General features: G+C 34.0%; 1 protein-coding gene across 3 annotated transcripts in view; it reads right to left on the bottom strand.

Annotated features, from left to right (window-relative positions):
• SOS2 (SOS Ras/Rho guanine nucleotide exchange factor 2) overlaps positions 1–24,677 on the bottom strand; it is a 101,677-nt gene that overhangs the window by 23,786 nt on the left and 53,214 nt on the right. For all 3 annotated transcript variants that reach the window (XM_036841501.1, XM_036841499.1, XM_036841500.1), the window contains 6 exons: positions 11,856–11,983; positions 10,687–11,342; positions 10,513–10,594; positions 8,981–9,103; positions 4,596–4,699; positions 2,735–2,957 (listed from right to left, as the gene is read on the bottom strand). In XM_036841501.1, the coding sequence (XP_036697396.1) occupies positions 2,735–2,957; positions 4,596–4,699; positions 8,981–9,103; positions 10,513–10,594; positions 10,687–11,342; positions 11,856–11,983 (1,316 nt within the window). The remainder of the gene's footprint in view (positions 1–2,734; positions 2,958–4,595; positions 4,700–8,980; positions 9,104–10,512; positions 10,595–10,686; positions 11,343–11,855; positions 11,984–24,677) is intronic.

Raw genomic sequence — 24,677 nt, forward strand, 5'->3', positions numbered from 1 at the left:
GACACATCAGTATAAACAGCCTTAAAATGTGCAAAATAATGCTACATATTGTTTATGAATGTGTGTATGTATATAAATTATAAAGACATACATAGGAATAGTAAATATCAAATACAAGATAGTGGTTATCCTTTGGAAGAAAGAAGAGAAATGGGATTAGAGAGAATTACACAAAGGGTTTCAATTTTATTTGTAATGCTTTTGTTGCTGATGAGCCCTCATTGTATTATCTTTTATATTTTTTTAATACCTGAAATACTTAATAAAAAATCAGATGGAAGAGCAGATTAAATTACTGTATACAGTGATTCAGGATTACATAATTTTTAGAAAATTGACCATTGGCATTGCCATCACTGTCCTACAGACTTGGCTATTATAATGATAAAAAAGTTCAGTAGATTTGAGTGTAAATGGGTACTTTGAACAGTCTTAGAAGTAAGTTTTTTTAAGTGGTTCTATTATTTCACCAGAAATTAGTTTACAAAGAGTGTCAGTATTTTACGTATGGTACCCTTGTTCCATAATACACATATCACTTAACAAACGTATTTCTACGTTCTGAAAGTAGGTCCACATAGAGCTAAGTGCTCCCTTATTCCTGACATCCATTCATGTAACACTGTAAGGAAAAACCTGATTCTGTACTATTTGCTTTATCTAAGGAATAAGTCCCTTCATTCCCACCTATCACAAATCCCACAGTAAAGAAGCAACTTAAGTGCCCATCAACAGATGAATGGATAAAGAATTTGTGAGATACACACACACACACACACACAAATATCACTCAGCCATAAAAAAGAATGAAATTCTGCCATTTACAACAACATGGATGAACCTAGAGGATATTATGCTAAGTGACAGAAGTCAAAGAAAGACAAATACTGTATGTTATCACTTATATATGGAATCTAAAAAATATAACAAACAAATGAATATAACAAACAGACTCAGATATAGAGAACAAACTAGTGGTTACCAGTAGGGAGAGAGAAGGGAGAGGGGCAAATTAGGGGGACGGAATTAAGAGGTAACAAAGTACTATGTATAAAATAAATAAACTACAAAGATATATAGCACAGGTAATATAGCCAATATTTTATAGTAACTTTAAATAAAATAGCCACAAAAATATTGAATCACTATAGTGTACACCTGAAACTAATATAATATTGTGTATCAACTATACTTCAATTTAAAAAACTGTGTTTTCCTACAAAAAAAATCCTACAATATCAACAAAAACCACCTGAACTCCAAATTACTTAAAATATAACATGACAATCTGAATGAGATGGTAACAAACTCTGATGTGTGTGTAAATTCTGAACAGCACAGTCAGGGCAAATCAGAAACCCAATTCTAAAGAAGGTAAAGTTTTATATCTGGTGCCTTCCCACATTCTCCATTTACACTAAACTTTATATATTCTTGCTTTTCCCTGTGTAATCCCAGTTTTTAAAAAAAAACAATGGCTGCTAATCAGGATAACTTGTTAAGGGTGTTTGTATTTTAAAAGCGGCTCCTGAATGCAGAAAAGTTTTTGATGGAATGATAGTGGTAGGGGTTTATTTTCTGGCTGGGGCTGGCAGGTGGCGATTACCTATAAGGCTTGTACTCTTTTTTTTTTTTGCAAGGCCTCTACTCTTCACAGGAGCCTGGGTTGTAAATGAAAGAAGAAACCTTAAATTATGAGGTAGGAGAGGACAGAAAGAGGCTAATGTACCGGGAAGGACAGTGGTTTAAAAAAAAATGACAGAGGAAGAAGTTGATAAAGCAAGTTGAAAAGAGAAAAAACTGTGGTTAGGAAGGTATGAGATGTGTGAGTTAGTAATTCTGGAATAAAATTTGGAGTGATGACAGGTTCAGAATATGACCATAGGAAATGTCTGATTTGGAGTAAAGAATGACATTGGAAGTGATAAAGCCATGAAGCTAAAAGATTAGGTTGTAAATGGGTGATCTGTGTGGATACAGGGGCAGGAACTGCTTTATATATAAAGACAAATGATGGGATACAGATAAAAATAAATAGTCAAGCATATTTCTAGTGATCCTTATAAACAAAAGAAAATGGTTCAGAAGTTTTAAGTATGGTTCATCATCACACTACTTCAAAAATATACTTTTCTTTAAAGTGAGTATTGACTTCAAATAGCTGAAGTATTTGAGACTCCTTAAAAGAAGTGAAGAAATCTTTACTCCTCTAAGAATTTTGTTATTCATTTGCCTTGCAAACCTAACCCAGTCAAGCCCCACATTAAAATTCTGATTACATATTGAAAAAAAATTTTTGATTACATATTTGAAAAAAAAAGACGAAAGCTTATCAATCACTCAATATTCTATTTACTTAGCTGCCCAGAGCCTAGCATCCATACTGACTGTCTTAGCTGAACCAACTCAAACTAAAGCAATATGAGAAGTATTAGGAATAGGAGCTGGGTGACTGTCTAAAGTGGTTGCTATTGCACTGCATTAGTCTTCTCTCTGCCACTCCTCTTGTGAAGGATTGCTAGGACCTAATCTAGGCCTGAAGAGCAATAATTTATGACTTTCACCTGCAGAACAGACTATAGTTAAAAACTGTGCTATGAACTTTCTTCCCAACCCACAAGAATGGATGAAGTATTTTTAAGCACACATGAATAATTTTCAAAATGTTCTGAAAATAGATGGAACTGTTCAAAGTTCTTGAAAACAGAGCAGCGAATTAATGTTAATTGTCTACCTGTAGAGATCAGATTCCAAAAGTGTCAGCTGACGTGCAATTTCTATTGGATGAAGTGTCATGAGATCAAACGTTTCAAACTGTCCTAGTCTGCTGATATGCCATTCAATTGGTGGAGGTGGACTTTCAAAGGTAATATTATGGCTTATTCCATTTGCCTGAGCTTGTTTCTTCCTCTTGATGATCTTAGCAATTGACTCTACCCATTTCTTCATAGCTTTCCCTAGAAAAAGAACACAAACAAAAATGCCCTTTACTTGACAGATATAACTGCAAATCTTCATATAATCTGTAACTTTCATGCACCTTCAACAACTATCAACTCATAGCCACTTTTTGTTTCATCTAACCCCACTCATGTCTGCCCTCTACTCCTTATGTTATTTCAAAGCAAATCTATCATATAATTTCATTCATATTTAAGTATATCTGAAAGTTAAAAACTTTAAAATCACCATAATACAATTATCACATATAAAAATGACAATATCTTCTTAATATCATCAAATATCTAGTTAGTATTCACATTTCCCTGATTGTCTCATGTTTTATTACAGTTAGTTTGTATGAAATAGGATCTGAACAAGATCTACATATTGCATTGAGTCAGTATGTGTCAAGTCTCCTTTCATCTACAGGTTCCCCTTTCATCTCTCATTTTTGCTTGCAATTTATTTGTTGAAATTCAATCACTTGTGGAGTTTCCCAAGTCTGAATTTTGCCAATTCCATCTCTGTGGTATCATTTGCCATGTTTCTCTGTCCCTCTATTTTCTGTAAATCAACACATACAGATTTGATCTGGTCCAGGATAAACTTTCGACATGAATACTTGCAAGACTATTTCTGATAAGAGGCATATAACGTCTCTCTTTTTATGATGTTACTAGGAGTTGAGAAATGGTAATATTCTAATTCTATCATTCCTTCTTCACTTATTAGTTGCAATGCTTCTTTAAAAACTTTCCCTCATCAACTATTTAGTTATCTTGAGGTATAACTTGTATAGGAAAGGCCTTTAAACAAAATCATTTACTTGCTTTATTCTAATATGTGTGTGTATTTTAGAAGCTTCTTAGATCACATATACTCTAGTGTCTTCATTAAGAACATTAAGTTAAAAATTAACTTAGTACTATAAACAATTTTAAAGCACACATGATAAAAATGTGTTTTAAACATCTCAAAACTGGAACAAAGGAATCACATTCTCTATTTAAAGTAAAATTTGCCTTAAAGAACAAGTAGGAGATGAAAGAAGCTAGACTTAATTACGGTATTCTTAATTAATGCCTTATACTATCAGAGAAAACATGAATTTTCTTGATTCAACAGCATACATTTGATATGTACATTTGTTTAATGTTCACCACCTAGAGTTTCATTTCATGGGCTGTGTTCTGAAACTTCAGGTAGGAAACTCCTATCTTTCAGGTGTCAAAAATACACCAAAAACTTTTCCAGGGGAAGTAAATATTACTTAAGAAGCTGTTAACCATTCAAAACTGAAGAATAAGATTAAGGAGGATACGAAAACAGATTAAATTACACAAATATTTAATTATTTAAAGGAATGGCAACCATGAGATGAGATAACATTAAAGGGCTTAAATTTACTAAAGAGGACTTTTGACTTCTTAAGAAAAAAAGATTCTCCTAAAAAACTTCAAAAGGCAAGATTTTAACACTTCAGGTGGTTCTAAACACATGTGAGCTCCATATAGTCTATTAAAATTATTCCAAATGTTATTTCTGCCTTTTAAAAATGAAAAATAGTTTAGCTTCTTAAATTGAAAGTCATATAAATTTTTTAAAAAACTCATATGAGACAGAAGATTCAATCAAATCTTCAAATAATATACCTCTTACACTTGAAATGAAGGATTCTAGTCTTTCAAGCAACTCCAAGTCTCTTTCAAAGTCATAAAAATGGTGTTCAACCCAGTGCCGAAACACATTTAAGATCCTAACAAAATGAAAAGAAACACATTTTAGTGAAACCCAAGCATTCAATTATACTTCTTTCACTTCTCTAATGCCATGGTGATACTTTTTTATATACTAGGGCCAATATAACACTCAAAAGAGTCTCTAATTTCTATTTAACTAATACCTTAAGTGCTTCAGTAATATGAACTGTTTATTATTAAAAAATTATACTTTAAAAAATTTATAAGCATAAAAATCATGGCTTCTATACTTAATTATCCATTTATGTTCTGGAAAAGTACTTTTTCTTTATTTATATGTAGAAAATTCATACTCTGTACAATACAAAAGCAACTTTTAAGTTCTTCAATTATAAAAGGATTTTTTTAAAAGCCTAAAATTTGATATATTTTCCACATAAAATGGAAAACCAACTAAGATGTAGTGTATTTGGTTCTAAATTCAAGCGCTATCAATCAAATTCCTATGTAATTTACAGGTAGGTTCACATTCTTTTATTTCAAAAGACAAAAATATTTCTGACAGAGAGCTATTTTGTTTTACAGTACCTCAAAAATAATTACTTACAGAGATTTAAGCAATAGAGATTTAAGCAATCTATACAAATAAAACATTCCATTCTCCACCACAAAAATAGATAGTGTATATTAACTACATTAGCATTTTTCCTTCATTATTTCAATGAATATTTCTAGTTTATCTTCCCACCCACTGCCCGTGACCCCAGCAACTGTCAGACAATAGTTTTTCTCCCAGACTAAGAAACTATTTTAAATTACTAATGGTATGTGTAATAAAACAACCTTAAGTGCCTGGTTAGCTCAGTGGCTTAGAGAGTATTTCAAATGATCACAAAATTGTTAGCTTCTAGGCTAACACTAGTTTTCAAATAACTCTGCTTCCATCCTTTCTACTTCCTAGTTTCTACAGAATCCAATGTAATTTAAAAATTATTGTATCATGTAAAAGAAAAAAAATATCTCATCATTAGATACCACCAAAATTAAGAAAAGTAAGATAATCCAAAGACGGGGAGAAAATATGTGTAAAACACTTATCTGACAAAAGACTGGCATCCAATCCTACTCAATACACTACTACAACTCCATAATGAAAAGACAAACAACTCAATAAAAAATAGGCAGAAGATTTTAATAGTCTTGACCAAATAAATACGAATAGCCAATAACAGACAATAAAAAGTTCTCAACATTGCATCATTGGAAAAATACTAATTAAAATCATAAAGAGATATCACTATACCCCACCTGTTCGGCTAAGGTATGAACACTGACATCACTAAATACTGGTAAGGATAAGGAACAACTGGAACTCTCATACATTGTTAGTGAGAGTATAATATTGTACAATTACTTTGGGAAAAGATTTGGCAGTTTCTTTTAAAATTAAGCACACACCTACCCTTTGACCCAGCCTCCCACTTTGAGTTATTTACAAAAGATATATGAAAAAGTATGTTCACGAAAGACTTATAAACTTCATAGCAGCTTTAATCATAATGATCAAAAACTGAAAAGAACCCAGGTGTCCTTCAGTGGGAAAGTGAATAAACAAATTGTGGTATATTCATATAATAGCATACCATCTCAGCAATAAAATAGAACAAACACTGATACAAGCAACAACATACTCAAAAGCATGTTGAGTGAAAGAAGTCAGACACAAAAGAGTATATAATACACAAATCCATTTATATGAAAGTATAAAACAGGTAAAAGTAATCTATATAGGAAATTGAAAGCTGCTTTGGGCAATGAGAACAAAAATTGATTAGAATGGGCATGAGGGAACTTTGTCGGGTGATAGTAACATCTTATACACCTTGACAGGAGTGTGGATTATAGAGATGTATTTGTTAAAAATTCAAGGTACACTCAAGATGTGTGTGTTTCATTATATACACATTTTACAACAACAGAATAAACAAATACTGAACTGTTAATTATATACAAACTGAAGTATTTAAAGAGAAATGTACTTTGAAACATGTCCCCCAAATTAGATGATTAATGGACCAAGAGAAGAATGATAAATCCATAGATCTGTGATAAAATAAGGATAGTAAACTGTTAACAGTAGATCTAGGTGGTAGATTCCTAGGTGGTACGGTTCACTGTAAAATTCTATCACCTTTGCGTTATGTAAAAATTTTGTAATACAATGTTGGAAAAAGTTACTATCATTATAAAAATTACTATTATTGCTAAAAATCCTTCAATGCTTATAGGCCAAGTTTAATAATTTGGCATGGATTTCAAGGCCACTGACAACTCCGCCCATTCCACGTAGTTAATCTCATCTACTATATTACCTGCAATACAATTCATTTCTCTTGAGTCATTTTCCTTACCTATTTCCTCTGCACACTACCCTCATTTCTGCCTTCCTGCATTTGTTCATACTATTTCTCACGACTCTGAATACCAACAATCACCTTTCTGCCTATCTATCTAAATCCTACATATCCTTTTCAGATATAGGAGCAATTTCAGATTTTACCTCTTCCAAAATGTTTTCCCTAAATTTTCCTGAAATTTTATGAGGATGTATCTTTCTAAGCCACTTAAACACTTGAACATTTAAAGTAGAATAATATACAACTGTTTCATGTATCTCTTTTCCCCAATAAAACTGTAATATCACAGTGGCAAAGAGGATATTCTATGCTTTTTTTTTGTTTGTTTGGCAGCGCTGCGCAGCATGCAGGATCTTAGTTCCCAAACCAGGGATCGAACCTGTGCCCCCTGCGATGGTAGCATGGAGTCTTAACCCCTGCACCACCAGGGAAGTCCCTCTATGCTATTTCTGTATTCACTATAGTTACAAGTACAGGGCTGAGAACACAGAAAATGCTCAGAAATAAATACTTAAAGAACATATATGACTGAGAGTCTAATATTATATTCTGCTCTAATATAGCAACCTCATAAATGTGTGCCTCATGTCAAGGGGCTTAATTTGAGTGTGGATTAGTACAAATGCATCACAGCTAGTAGAAAAAAATTAATTACTTCTTTATTGTTCAGGGGTAAATAATCTCATCTTCTTATACAAAGAATGACATATTAAAAGTTTTGGCTGAGAGACATACAGTTGGGAGCACTATCATTCCTCTAAAACTGCATTTATTTGTGGCAATTATCCTGGAAAATAAGCAGTTAATACATTCAGTTTCAAAATGTCAATTTATTCATTAACATTAATCAAGGAAACTTAACACTTACAGGGAAAGAAAAAATATTTAGATCATATACAATTAATAAGATATCTCAGTTTTCCCATGGAAAAAGGTAGATAATACTTTGGTTTTCACTTGGACTATAAATAAGCCTAATCAAAAGAGCTTCCAATTTTCAATGCTCAGTGAACACTGAAACAAACAAGCGCTGGCTTAGGAAGTCAGATATGGGTCCTCTCCTGTCACTCCCCTCATTTGACCTATCTCAAATTACTTTATCCTGTTAAGTTTCAATTTTCTCTTATACAAAGTGGAAATAGTAATTGTGTTGTGAGGACGAGATAAAAAAGATAAAGCACTTAGGCACACAGAGTAACCTAACAACCGGCAGATGTTATTATCAGATACATTTTTAGAAATTATTAAACAGATAACCAATAAGGACCTACTGTATGGCACAGGGAACTATACTAACTATCTTGTAATAACCTATAATGGAAAAGAATCTAAAAAAGAAAAAATATATATATAAAAAACTGAATCACTTTGTTGTACACCTGAAACTAACACAAGACTGTACATCAACTATACTTCAGTAAAAATTTTTTTAAAAAGAAAAAGCAGGAAAAAAAAGAAATTATTGAAATGACAGTTTTTAGACAAGTAACAAATGTCTATGTATCTTGTGGGGAAAGAGTACGGAAAGAACTAGAACTTTCATAAATATTATAAATGGTAAAAAAAGCCCAGAATTACTAAATGATCACAATGAGACAACGAAGAAAAAAAGGGGAGGGGGGATTGACAGTAGGCAAAATTCATATGAAATTTTATAATTTTTATTTATTAGGTAACCTGGTCTGTAAGCATAACATATCACATGCTAGAGATATCTGATGCATATAACACAGTATATTTTAATAATTAAATTTCTTCAGGGAATTAAGAGTAGCTTCACATAAAAAGAACTTTGGAAGTTTAACTTAAACTGCTATGAAATTAATAATACCTACATCTGAATTAAGAGGTAAAAATTTTTGTGCTAACTATATATTGAAAATTGAATGGCACATAAAAAATATAATATTCAGGCCAAACCTAAGTTGTACTGGTTGGACGTATTCCTTGCGAAACCTTTTAAGGTCTGCACTGATTGGCTGCTCGCCTTTCTCTACTGCCAATTTATCTGCTTCAGTAGGTTCTGGCTCTGGAATTTCAAATCTAAGAAGAAAAGCAAAATGAGAGAAATTTTTTGTTGTTCATACAGAAATGAGAAAGATTTCAAATACAGCAGAAAAAATATTTTAACTAAGCAACCTTCTTTACTACCATTTATGTGAAAAGTGCAATTACTGATAAACTTCTCTTAAAGTATTACATACTACAAAAAACTGCCCTTTGCCTATAGTACTAAGTACTTATATTCTTACTTTTATCAAAAAAAAGTTTAATAACTAGCATTGACCAACATAGGAAAGGTCAGTGGAAAAGATCCAAGAAAGAATCTATAAAGAGTATGACCTCTTTAAAGAACATAACAGAGATACCTTATCTAATAATCTGTCCTTAATATTTATTTTATTAAAATGAAAGTAAACGTAAATTTCCTAAAATAAATGAATATAAATCCAAAGAGAAGTCCCACACTGAACTTTAAATATTATTTAAAAAACGTAACTAAGTGGAAAAGGTAAAAAAATCAAAGTTAAAAAAAAAACCTTCCCCAACCATAGGAAATATAGCTAAAATAGAAGTCTAACATGTGCTTTCCTTATTTTGGACATGGAAAGGCAGCTAAGTAAATCTTCATAGCACATTACACTAACTCAGTCTGCTATACTTAGTTTCATGGAACAACATAATGATAGAGGTCCAGATAAAATTCTGGCAGTAAGTTTGAAAATGTAAAACAAAAATTATTTTGAAGTCCAGATACTATAATTTAACCTATAAAGTATTTAAAGTACCACTAACATACTCAGTAAAAAAAAAGTCAATCCAAAACTTAATTTAAAAAAATTAATCATAATAAGGAAATTTTAATTTTTTCAGGTCTAATAATGATACTGTATTATGCTTTTAATAAGGATACTTATCTTTTAGAAATACCAAATGGGAATATTTACAGATGAAATATGTTGCCAAGGATTTACTTCAAAATAATCCTGGAATTAGGGTGTTCAAGTCAGTACGGAAACAGATGAAACATGAGTTGATAATTATTGAAGTTGAATGATTGATAGATGGGGTTTATTATATTCTATTTACTCTTGTTTATGTTTAAAATTTTTCCACAATAAAAAGTTTGTTTCAGAAGTAAAAAGTCTCTTTCAACGAAGTACTGTTTTATTGCATAGAAAAAATTTCATTAAAATTCATAGTTTTTTTATCCTGTAAAAATGGGTCTCTCTGATTACCACTATAAATATTGCTAAGATCTGAAAAGATCTGTTATAAACAGCGATTTCAGTAAGTATGCTGCTTGAAGAGAATAGTAATACTGCAAATTTAATGTCAAATAAATTATGTTCAAAAACTACCTGAGTACATACTAGATACCTAGCACTTTGCAAGGTACAAAACAGTTAACTTTTTAAAAAATGTAAATATAAGTGAAATATTTTTCTTACCGTTCAATCAGTAAGCTTAGCAATTCCTGTGGTTTACAAAATGAACGATACGTAGTAAGAAAAGTGCGAACAAAATTAGGATCTGAAAAGGTAGAGCATAAAACAGGTTGCATATTCAATTTATTCAGTTTAATTCAAAGTACCATATTTTGGAGGGCTTCCTTCCTTACATACCTGCATACATGTGATATGTTAACCTTTCAATTAATTTCACCACAGTTCCTCCTTTAATAATGGGGATTCCACTTCTACTTTGCAAGTTGTCTTCAAAAACAATGTTTTCCTCAGAGTCTTTTACCACAAAACGATACACTTCAGGACTCGGTAATCTAAGTGGTTGTTCATTTTCTTCCTTCAATAATACTGAATCTAGCATTCGATCTAGAGTACTACGATAATGAAGAGAAATAAGTGCTGCCATCCAATTATTTTTCTCTTCAGCAGACTTAGCAGCAAATATTATGCTGTTTTCATCTTTGGATACTAATTCAAAAGCATGTTTGCACTCGCAAGTATCTTCTTTATCACATATTTGTATTTTCCTCATGACAAATTTTTCTTTTAATCTGTATTCTGCACTACTGTATCCTGGAAGGCGTGACTGGCTATGATTGGGTTTGCAGCTAATCATTAAGCCATCAAAGAGAAAAATATGCCGTTCGTGTTTAGCACCAATTCTTGTCAATGGGCCTTCCATAATAAATTCATTACAACACTGTCCAATATCTTTGCCTTCCCATCCATCTATGTTTTTCTGAATTTCATTCATTTTTTTAATAGCCAGGTGCTTGCTTCTTAATTGACGATTATAAAAAGGGCAAACAGGATCCCTAAAAAAACAGCAACAACAACAAAAAAAACCCAGATAAATTTAGCTTATTCAATGGTTAAGCAACCTTAATTGCCTTAGGTATGAACTACCTCAAATCAAGTGACAAAAATATTAAATAACTAAACACTAGATTTTGCACACAGCATTTACTCTCTTCTAACTTCGCCACTAAATAATACATGCCTCAATTTCATTATTGTGAAAGAGAAATAGTAGAGGCTCTATATATCATTCTTAATGCCATAAGAATTAAAATGAAAATAACACTAAATTTCTTATATAAATGATACAAAACTTATTGAAGGTATCTTTAAAAAATTTTATTAAATATATCTTAACAATATGACAATGCCAATTTTAAAAGACTAAAGGACAAAAGAAAAATGTAAAACAAAACTATAACTTTCAAGAATGCAACTATCACTGTAAGCAACACTTCTTTAGAAAACCAGACATCAGACATAAGAGAAGTATTCCATAAGCATTCATATTTTCAACAGTTTGGAATTACCCAGGTCGGCGTCTAGGTGAATACTGCTTGTAAATTCGGTCCATACTACCTTGGAGATTCATGAGAGCAGTAATAGCTTGGTTCAAACATTCTCTGTCTTCATGCTCTTCACTACATGCTTTCAATTGCTAAGAAAAACCAAAAAGAAAAATTAAACCTGCATTGGTCAATTCTTTCCCTTTCTCATAATTAGAGGAAGCAGCAACAAATATTATGAACTCTCAAAAGAATTTTAAATACACTTAATAAAAACAACTATAATTTTATATAATTATGCATACCTCCTGATCCTTCAAACCAGCCCTTTTTCTACATATGTAAATATAACACAGATATTACTACCATTGCAATCAGAAAAAAAAAAAAGCAACTGTGATAACCATTTGGACATTTTCCAGATATATCAAAATAGTTTAAAATATGCAAAGCATGAAGCTTACAAGTTACTTTTATTTATGAGTAACTATGAACAGAGAAAAGATAAACACGTATTACTTCACATTCTCTAATGACTAAATTCTTAAGTTTTAGAGATTTCTAAAAGCTTGCATATCTTTGTTATACAACACAATCGAGCATGCTAACTTTAGCAATTCAATCTACCATAAACTTTCCTACAAACAGCATCACACAAAGATTCAACTGATATTTTTTACATCGTAAAATTCAACTATTCTAGTAAACATCAAGAAACCATGAGTTAATATCCTATCTTACTAATCTTAAAAATAAGATTTATAATTACAAATTGTGTTATTAATCCTAACAACTCTGGCTTTATTTCACTTAACCAAAAACTTCTCCCATAGCTCAGTCTCAAAATGGAAGAAAATTCATCTTATAATAAATAATTCAGATTGGATGATGCATCAGTGTTTTGTTTGACAGAAGAATTCAAAGTGGAGCATTATACAGAGATTATGTAGATACAAATACAAATTTATGTGAGAATACATGAGAATATGGAAAAATTACAATTGCTTCAGAAAATTTTTTAAAATTTAAGTGTATTTCATGATCTTAAACTACCTCACTAGAAATTTTATGACAAATTTTCCTTATATTCCAAGAACAATCTGAAAACCATTCAGCAATGGTTCCCTTTCCTCAGCAAGGAACTGAATGGATACTGTTTAAGTACTAGATCCATTAACTTTCATTTATACGTCTAGAAATTATTCTCTAAAAAAAAAAATTATTCTCTATATAGAGCACAGAGCCATCTGATATTTTTTAAGATACATATAGAAGTCTTGCTATCAAAGATTTGCAATATAAATAATTTAAGTGACTAACATCAGAAATAAAACCTTCATCTCTAGATTTAAGAAACAGAAAATTGAAAAGATAAGGAAAAAGAGACAAAAAACCACAGGAAGTTTGAAAAATGATCTGCACTCGATCGTTCTGACTTCTGAAGGTGAAAATTACTACCAAATCACTTATTTTGCTGTTTGAAAGACTTCTTACAAAAAGATTCTTTTCAGCTCCACTCTAAAATACTTCCCTAGTAAATATGGACACTGATGATATAAAATGCTTAATTACAGGTTTTTTATTCTTATTGCTTTTGTTGATCCAAATTTCCAAATTATCACTAATAACGAGATTCTACCAAAATGAGAACTGCTTTTCAATTTAGGTGTATGAGGATACTAAATTTCTACTGTCTACTTGGTCTTAAGTCTGATCAAACTCTTCCACATAAATGGCCTTGTCATTTCTAAATATCCATGAAGAATTACAGGCTGTCAAAGAGAAACAAAACTTCACGATGATTTCTTGGTGATACAAGTATACAAAACAATGGCTTTCTTTGGCATAAACGTAGTCCAATAATTTGCTAAACGTTTCTTGAATTTTTGGCAGTGAGATTCAACAAACATCAGACTAATGAATATCCAAGCTAATTCTCTATAGATGTTTGAGAGAATGCATTCTTACAGTGACATGGAAATTACCACACTGAACTGCCTTGCAAGTTAAGTCATGCTCTTTCACACTGCTACCGCTTTCTACCTATCTGCCTCTGCTCCTCCTTACCTACCTGGTGAATTCAGCCTCTATGATACAGTTCAAATGCCTCCTCCCTATGAAGCTCTTTCCTTTTTTCTCCCCCCTTAAGTTTTTTCTTTTGAAATATCATATTTGTAGAAAAGTTATAAAAATAATACAAGTAACTGCTGTATACTCTTGAGTCACCAGTTTTTTTTTTTTAATAAATTTATTTTTGGCTGCGTTGGGTCTTCTTTGCTGCGCGCGGGCTTTCTCTAGTTATGGCGAGCGGGGGCTACTCTTCCTTGCAGTGCGCGGGCTTCTCATTGCGGTCGCTTCTCTTGTTGTGGAGCACGGGCTCTAGGCGTGCGGGCTTCAGTAGTTGCAGCACGTGGGCTCAGTAGTTGTGGCACGCGGGCTCTAGAGCGCAGGCTCAGTAGTTGTGGCACACGGGCTTATTTGCTCCACGGCCTGTGGGATCTTCCCGGACCAGGACTCAAACCCATGTCCCCTGCATTGGCAGGCGGACTCTTAACCACTGCGCCACCAGGGAAGCCCTGAGTCACCAGTTTTTAACACTTTGCCACACAGGCTTCATCATTCTGTGTGTGAGTGTATGTGCATTTTCCCCCTGAACTATCTGAGAGTAGTTTGTGATACAGTCCTCTCATTTCCTTGCTGAGGAAGGTGAACCATTGCTAAATGGTTCTGAGATTCTTTTTGGAATATCAGGAAAATTCAAATATATCACAAACTACTCTCAAATAATGTTATTCCCCTTTACTCCTTTGATATTTCAGCAATGTGTCTTAGAACAAAAATTCTTTTACAGTATAGTGATCAACTTCAGGAAATTTAACATTAGTAATGTTCTGTAATCTAATTTACAGTGCATATCCAATTTAGTTAATGTCCCAATCCTGTCCTTTAGTACAATTTCCCCCCAATACAGGATCCAGTCAGTGTGTACTTAGCTATCATGTTTCTACTGTCTCTTTTAATCTGTAGTAGTTCCTCAGCATATGCCTTTTATGGCTCCCCCAATTAAATAACACCAACACACCAGAACAGTAGGATAAACCTCTGCATACCCAACACTCATATAAATTTTTTTCTAACTTTCCTAGACAGAGGTTAGTTACTCCTGACTCAGTAATCCCACAGAACTACTTCTATTAGGCACTTACTATATTGTAATTATTTGTCTGATGTTCATCTTCTTTACTAAACCATGAACTCCTTAAAGCTTGGGGATATATTTTATTCATTTTTAGTACAGTACCCACAAACGGTAGGTACCCAATAGGGTAATCAGAAAGAGTGACTGTTGTATAAGTACTTATAATTTTGTTAAGTGTTCAGACAAATAACGACAATGAGCATTTATTAAGCTCTTATTCTTTGCATGCTCTTTTATGCATTAGCTTATTTAATGTCTGTTACAACTCTGTAAGATAGGTACTATTATTATACACATGTCACAGATGAAGAAACTGAGACACCCAAGATGAGTGGCAGAGTCTATATTCAAACACAGGAACTCTGACTCCAGGGTCCAGGCTTTTTGCCATACTACTACACTGCCTCTCTCCAATGACACAAAACACAATTATGCAAAATACTGAACTATGACAAAATCTGGTGAACGCAAGTTAAAGGGGATCCCCTCTATCTTAAAAACAAACTGGGTAATTACACAGTTTAAGAAATAAAATGAAGTAAGTGTGCTTTGGAAAAGAGGTCAAAGAGAATAAATGCCCTTGCAATATATACTTAAACTAAGTAATAAAGTGGAAGTGATCTTTCATTAATGTGTAGTACCTTATGAATTTGACTGAAGAATATATTCCTTGCTTACCTGATAATCATTATTCTCCTTAGCTGTGTATATGTGTATCCTGCCCAAGATTTTACACTTCACGTAAGTTTTTTCTTAACTCTATGAGACTTCACTGAAATACTTACCATGCTTCTCTTGAATTTCTATAAAATGCTGTATCTGTTATAGACATGTGTGCCTAAAACAAGGGAAATTATAATAAATTATGAATTTGTCTCTAATTCATTATTCTGGGAATTCAGTTTAGATGTGAAATAATATATGTGATCAATTCTCTTTTGATAGTAATAAACTTCTCTCTAGATTTTCATAAAAATAGAATTTTAGTAATTTGGTGGGAAATTCAGCTCATTAAAACCTATCACTTTTCTTTATGTGATTTTTTAAAATGTGTATTTTCTTCCTTTAGATGTCCTTGAGTGATGTTTCAGTACTGAAAGAGTAAATATTATGCAGTAAAATATTCTTCATCGTTTTCTTCAAAAGTCAGAACATTTCTTTCAATAGACATTATCTCAAGTTCTTGATGTTATAAATACATTTACACACATAAGCACACACAGGAATGCAAAGAAACTGACAGAGTAATTGTTACATAATGTTAACAATTAGCAAATCTAGATGAAGGGAGTTCACTATACCATTTTTGTAACTTTTTTTCTATGTTTTTCAAAGTAAAAGGTTAAAAAAAAGTATTACTAAAGAAACAATTTCAATCGTCTCATTGAAATATTGGCTTACCTTTCCCAATGAACCTCATTAAAGTCATTAATAATAGGTCTTCCTGTTAAGCTTTAAACTAAATTAAGATGGATTAAGTTCTCTTGAGAGGAGAATTTTTATTCTTTCCATTACTAAATTTCCAGAGAATGATCAGAGTTGGAGAGTAAAAGAATATTACTTAGCTTTGAATAAATCAATTCCTAAGTGAGAGTCAGTATGTTCTTAGTAACAGAAGGATAAACACATATTTTTTTCTTAGAATGTAAGAAGTATATTATAAAGATACTTATAAATCAGGAAATGAATTTGTTATTTCTTTTTCCTCTTACATAAGGATTGAAATATATATTAAGGAAAAAATCTAAAACTTATCTGAGAAAAATAAAGAAAATGAAAGTAGTTTATGATTAACCCCAGAGGGGCTTAAATTGGAAAAGGCCAAAAAAAGAAACGTATTACCTATAAAATGAACTTTAAAGTATTGCTATAAATAATAATAATCTAGGACTTCCCTGGTGGCGCAGTGGTTAAGAATCCACTGGGTTCGTGCCCTGGTCCAGGAAGATCCCACATGCTGCGGAGCAACTAAGCCCATGAGCCACAACTACTGAAGCCCGTGCGCTTAGAGCCGGTGCTCCGCAACAAGAGAAGCCACCACAATGAGAAGGCCGCGCACCGCAACGAAGAGTAGCCCCTGCTCGCCGCATCTAGAGAAAGCCCACGCGCAGCAACGAAGACCCAACACAGCCAAAAATAAATAAATAAACAAGCAAACAAAGATTTTTAAAAATAATAATCCAACAACATACTGTAAAATAATTTCAGGAAAACTATATATGATATCCCATAATTTCTCATTATGTAGTTGTTTTTCTATCTTGCTTATCATAAACTCTGATTCTGGGAAATAAAACTCAAATAATATTTAAATACTATGTCCTCAAATAAATCTCCCTTGGTATATGACTGAGGCAGATATTTCAAATTAAAACTGGCTTAAAACTGCTCCAGGACTGCGTTTTCTATTCCCAAAAGAATATGACAGCCTTAAGTCACACTGGTTCGAGCCTTCTTTTTTTTTTTTTTAATTTTTATTTTTTTAATTTATATTTTTGGCTGTATTGGGTCTTCGTTTCTGCGCGAGGGCTTTCTCTAGTTGCGGCAAGTGGGGGCCACTCTTCATCGCGGTGCGCGGGCCTCTCACTGTCGCAGCCTCTCTTGTTGTGGAGCACAAGCTCCAAACATGCAGGCTCAGTAGTCGTGGCTCATGGGCCTAGTTGCTCCGCGGCATGTGGGATCTTCCCAGACCAGGGCTCGAACCCGTGTCCCCTGCATTGGCAGGCAGATTCTCAACCGCTGCGCTACCAGGGAAGCCCACAAGCCTTCTTTTATAGGTTCTCATCCCAAAGTAAGTTCAACATGAAATGAAATTTCCTTTGGATGAGTACTTGAGCCCAAACAGTATCACAAAAAGGCAATCAACAGAATGAGAGAGTATTTACAAATGACAGATCTGATAAGGTACTAATATTCAGAATACATAAAGAACTCCTATAATACAACCACAAAAATACAAACAACCCAAATTAAAAATGGGCAAAAAACTTGAATAGACATTACTCCAAAGAAGATATACGAATGGCCAACAAGCAAATGAAAAGATGCTCACTGTCACTAATAGGGAAATGCAAGTCAAAACCACAATGAGCTACCACCTCACATCCATTAGGATGGCTACTATCAAAAAACAAAAAAACTGAAAATAACAAGTGCTGGCAAGGATATGGAGAAATTGGAACACGTGTGTACTGTTGGTGGGAATATAAAATGGTATAAAGCTGCTATGAAATACTGTACAGTTCTTCCTCAAAAAATTAAAAATAGAATTACCCTATGCTCCAGCAATTCCACTTCTGGGTATACATCCAAAAGAATTGAAAGCAGAGTCTCGAGGACATATTTGTTCACCGATATCTGTAGCAGTATTATTTACAATAGCCAAAAAGTAGAAGCAACCCAAGTGTCCGACACTGGCTGTACAGAAATATACTTAACTCTACTGAACCGTACACTTAAAATGGTTAAGATGGTAAATTTCATGTTATGCTTTACCACAATTAAAAACAAAATGTTATTAAAAGGAACAGTATCACAGTCAGAACAGATATAAAAGTAAAAAGTAGTTTCTAATCTGACCATGTGATAATCCTCTCTGCTTCTGTCTAGAATTAGTCCTTATTTTGTGTTTTTCAAAATGCATGTCATAATCTATTGAATTATGACATGAACGAATCCTTTTTTTCAAAATGAAAGAAACAGAATAGAACAGAATATAGTGCATGAATATATTGCATGAAATGCTAAGTAGTGTTTCAAAAAACTTTTTGTTTCTTGTGTGTGTGCACGCGCATGTATACAGCATCATTGTGATGTTAAATGTATTTTTCTTTTTTTTTTTTTGTCATATACCATTACCATTGCATCCTTTATTCACCAACACTCCCAATATAGCACTCAAGACACTCCTCTGCAATTTAAAATTTTGGGAACTATTCAATTATTCACTTACATTTTTCATAGGCTTTTCTATTTGGGAAAACAGTAAGTTAATTCATATTGAGATGTATTTTAACATATAACCAAAGTGCCTGATATATTGTATTCTAAAAACTTTGTGTTTAAACAGTATAAGTGTAATATAAGTGTCTATGCATATATAATAATTTAATATACATACATAAATTAACATACATAAATATATGTACATACATGGAAATTGATATAACTCATAAAACATGACTAATTAGCAACCTTAATATTGCCCATGTAACAAAACTGTAATTAAGGAAACATAAGTGAAATTTCCAGTGTAGCCCTCCTAACAAAATATGGAGCATGTCTGGAGCCTGTGCTCCGCAACAAGAGAGGCCGCGATAGTGAGAGGCCCGCGCACCGCGATGAAGAGTGCCCCCAACTTGCCGCAACTAGAGAAAGCCCTCACACAGAAATAAAGACCCAACACGTCATAAATATATAAATTAAAAAAAAAAAATTTAAAATATGGAGCATAAGTTTAAACACAGCCCTTTAAGCTGGGTACCATCTAAGGATGTTTGCAGGTATTCTTTCCACTCATCACCCTCACTCTCCTCACCCCAAGCCTCAAAAATTGAGAAAGAAATGCCAAAATTTTCAGTGCCTTTAACCATGTATATATCTCTATTTTTTTTACTCTAGGCAATGAAAAATGTTAAGAACGTGTCTTCACTTATACTACTTTGAACTGACTGGAAGTAAAATGTGACAGTGTGAGAAATGCACTAAATGTACAACTCACGTGAATGTATTTCTGACTATGGATCATTCCCACTGTATAACATACAGACTGATTCCCACAGGACAATAATGCTATAAATAAGTGGGTCACTCTCTAGAATACCTAGGTCCTTCTGATCCCACTAATTGAGTCATATATTTACCAAGAATCAGTAGTACATGTTTCTAAATATGTATGACACTTGTGCTTATGCTGTAATTATGTAATTTAATTACTATATAAGTTAAAGAAATAAGAGTATAAAAAATATTTATATGAAAACTCAAATCAAATAATTTTAAAGCAAGTCTTTTTAAAAAAGTATAGGGAGATTGGTTCAAGATGGTGGAGTAGAAGGACATGCTCTCACTCCCTCTTTCGAGAACACCGGAATCACAACTAACTGCTGAACAATCATGACAGGAAGACACTGGAACTCACCAAAAAAGATACCCCACATCCAAAGACAAAGGAGAAGCCACAATGAGACAGTAGGAGGGGTGCTATCACAATAAAATCAAATCCCATAACTGCTGGGTGGGTGACTCACAAACTGGAGAACACTTATACCAGAGAAGTCCACCCACTGGAGTAAAGGTTCTGAGCCACATGTCAGGCTTCCCAACCTGGGGGCTTGGCAACGGGAGGAGGAATTCCTAGAGAATCAGACTTTGAAGGCTAGCAGGATTTGATTGCAGGACTTCGGCAGGACTGGGGGAAACAGAGACTCCACTCTTGGAGGGCACACACAAAGTAGTGTGTGCATCGGGACCCGGGGGAAGGAGCAGTGACCCCATAGGAGACTGAACCAGACCTACCTGCTAGTGTTGGAGGGTCTCCTGCAGAGGCGGGGGGTGGCTGTGGCTCACCGTGAGGACAAGGACACTGACAGCAGAAGTTCTGGGAAGTACTCCTTGGCGTGAGCCCTCCCAGAGTCCACCATTAGACCCACCAAAGAGCCCAGGTAGGCTCCAGTGTTGGGTCGCCTCAGGCCAAACAACCAACAGGGAGGGAAACCAGCCCCACCCATCAGCAGACAAGCAGATTAAAGTTTTACTGAGCTCTGCCCACCAGAGCAACAGCCAGCTCTACCATCCCCCAGTCCCTCCCATCAGGAAACTTCCACAAGCCTCTTAGATAGCCTCATCCACCAGAGGGCAGACAGCAGAAGCAAGAACTACAATCCTGCAGCCTGCGGAACAAAATCCACGTTTACAGAAAGACAGACAAGATGAAAAGGCAGAGGGCTATGTACCAGATGAAGGAACAAGATAAAACCCCAGAGAAACAACTAAATGAAATGGAGAGAAGCAACCTTCCAGAAAAAGAATTCAGGATAATGATAGTGAAGATGATCCAGGACCTCGGAAAAAGAATGGAGGCAAAGATCGAGAAGATGCAAGAAATGTTTAACAAAGACCTAGAAGAATTAAAGAACAAACAAACAGAGATGAACAGTACAATAACTGAAATGAAAAATGCACTAGAAGGAATCAATAGCAGAATAACTGAGGCAGAAGAACGGATAAGTGACCTGGAAGACAGAATGGTGGAATTCACTGCTGCGGAAAAGATAAAGAAAAAAGAATGAAAAGAAATGAAGACAGCCTAAGAGACCTCTGAGACAACATTAAACGCAACAACATTGGCATTATAGGGGTCCCAGAAGGAGAAGAGAGAGAGAAAGGACCCGAGAAAATATCTGAAGAGATTATAGTCGAAAACTTCCCTAACATGGGAAAGGAAATAGCCACCCAAGTTCAGGAAGCGCAGAGAGTCCCATACAGGATAAACCCAAGGAGAAACACACCGAGACACATAGTAATCAAAGTGGCAAAAATTAAAGAGAAAGAAAAATTATTGAAAGCAGCAAGGGAAAAATGACAAATAACATACAAGGGAACTCCCATAAGGTTAACAGCTGATTTCTCAGCAGAAACTCTACAAGCTAGAAGGGAGTGGTATGATATACTTAAAGTGATGAAAGGGAAGAAACTACAACCAAGATTACTCTACCAGGCAAGGATCTCATTCAGATTCGATGGAGAAATCAAAAGCTTTACAGACAAGCAAAAGCTAACAGAATTCAGCACCACCAAACCAGCTCTACAACAAATGCTAAAGGAACTTCTCTAAGTGGGAAACACAAGAGAAGAAAAGGACCTACAAAAACAAACCCCCCAAAATTAAGAAAATGGTAATAGGAACATACATATCGATAATTACCTTTAATGTGAATGGATTAAATGCTCACACCAAAAGACACAGGCTTTCTGAATGGATACAAAAACAACACCCATATATATGCTGTCTACAAGAGACCCACTTCAGACCTAGGGACACATACAGACTGAAAGTGAGGGGATGGAAAAAGATATTCCATGCAAATGGAAATCAAAAGAAAGCTGGAGTAGCAATACTCATATCAGATAAAATGGACTTTAAAATAAAGAATGTTACAAGAGACAAGGAAGAACACTACGTAATGATCAAGGGATCAACCCAAGAAGAAGATATAACAATTATAAATATATATGCACCCAACATAGGAGTACCTCAATACATAAGGCAACTGCTAACAGCTCTAAAAGAGGAAATCGACAGTAACACAGTAATAGTGGGGGACTTTAACACCTCACTTACACCAAAGGACAGATCATCCAAACAGAAAATTAATAAGGAAACACAAGCTTTAAATGACACAATAGACCAGATAGATTTAATTGATGTTTATAGGACATTCCATCCAAAAACAGCAGATTACACTTTCTTCTCAAGTGTACATGGAACATTCTCGAGGATAGATCACATCTTGGGTCACAAATCAAGCCTCAGTAAATTTAAGAAAACTGAAATCATACCAAGCATCTTTTCTGACCACAACACTGTGAGATTAGAAATCAATTACAGAGAAAAAAACGTAAAAAACACAAACACGCACCTATGGTCAACTAATCTATGACAACAAGGATATACAGTGGAGAAAAACCAGTCTCTTCAATAAGTGGTGCTGGGAAAACTGGGCAGCTACATGTAAAAGAATGAAATGAGAACACTCCCTAACACCATACACAAAAATAAACTCAAAATGGATTAGAGACCTAAATGTAAGACTGGGCACTATAAAACTCTTAGAGGAAAACATAGGAAGAACACTCTTTGACATAAATCACAGCAAGATCTTTTTTGAACCACCTCCTAGAGTAATGGAAATAAAAACAACAATAAACAAATGGGACCTAATGAAACTTAAAAGCTTTTGCACAGCAAAGGAAACCATAAACAAGACGAAAAGACAACCATCAGAATGGGAGAAAATATTTGCAAATGAATCATCAGACAAAGGATTAATCTCCAAAATATATAAACAGCTCGTGCAGCTCAATATTAAAAAAACAAACAACTCAATCCAAAAATGGGCAGGAGACCTAAATAGACATTTCTCCATAGAAGACATACAGATGGCCAAGAAGCACATGAAAAGCTGCTCAACATCACTAATTATTAGGGAAATGCAAATCAAAACTACAATGAGGTATTACCTCACACCTGTTAGAATGGGCATCATCAGAAAATCTACAAACAGCAAATGCTGGAGAGGGTGTGGGGAAAAGGGAACCCTCTTGCACTGTTGGTGGGAATGTAAATTGATACAGCCACTATGGAGAACAGTATGGAGGTTTCTTAAAGAACTAAGAACAGAATTACCATATGACCCAGCAATCCCACTACTGGGCATATACCCAGAGAAAACCATAATTCAAAAAGACACATGCACCCCAATGTTCATTGCAGCACTATTTACAATAGCCAGGTCACGGAAGCAACCTAAATGCCCATCGACAGACGAATGGATAAAGAAGATGCGGTACATATATACAATGGCATATTACTCAGCCATAAAAAGAAATGAAATTGGGTCATTTGTAGAGACGTGGATGCATCTAGAGTCTGTCATACAGAGCGAAGTCAAAAAGAGAAAAACAAATATCGTATATTAACGCGTATATGTGGAACCTAGAAAATGGTACAGATGAATCGGTTTGCAGGGCAGAAATAGAGACACAGATGCAGAGAACAAACGTATGGACACCAAGGAGGGAAAGAGGTGGGGGGTTGGGTGGTGGTGGTGTGATGAATTGGGAGATTGGGATTGACATGTATACACTGATGTGTATAAAATGGATGACTAGTAAGAAAAGAAAGAAAGAAAGAAAGAAAAAGGTATAGGGAAGATCATCGTAAAAGATCTGGAAAAATTATAAATACTTAAAAGATATCTGCACTCAGATTGCTTTACAAGCATCTTCAAGTTTATGTACCATCTAAAAGAAATGGAAAATAGACATCATAGAAGATACCTTTTGTACTTAAGCAAGATTCATACTCAAAGAAAAAGTTTTACACCAAGTCAACAGATTAGCATATAAATACATATAAATGTTCATTTGTAGGGGTTTTCTGTGTATTTATTAAAATAAAATGTGCATACTTCTTTGTTATGATTCTTTGCCTTATTTTTAATTAACTGACCAACTACTAGTCCCAGTCACAATGGCTAAGAGTACTTGGAGTCCAGTAATTAACTGGTAGTAAAAGTAGCTGTGGCCTCAGGATGAGTCAGGGCATCATAGTCAATGTCTGATTTTAGATTCAGATCTCAGAGATTTTAAAAACCAATCATCCAGATAGGAGAAAAAAATAAGCTTCAATTACAGTCAAGCCGGGATTTTTAAATGTTGGCAAATATTAGAAGGCAACTCTAAGACTAATGATAGGACTTCCAATTAGACAGGAACATTCTCTAAAAAATTTTAGGAATCTAAATATACATCTGGGGCTGCTAATGTATTACTCGTACGAAGCCTACACACGCAGATCTCATCAGTGAAACTAAACTCCTAGAAAAAATATGGAATATACTCAGTTTTAATTAATGCACAACAAC

Source organism: Balaenoptera musculus, chromosome 2, assembly GCF_009873245.2.
Source record: "Balaenoptera musculus isolate JJ_BM4_2016_0621 chromosome 2, mBalMus1.pri.v3, whole genome shotgun sequence".
In the NCBI taxonomy this organism is placed as follows: domain Eukaryota; kingdom Metazoa; phylum Chordata; class Mammalia; order Artiodactyla; family Balaenopteridae; genus Balaenoptera; species Balaenoptera musculus.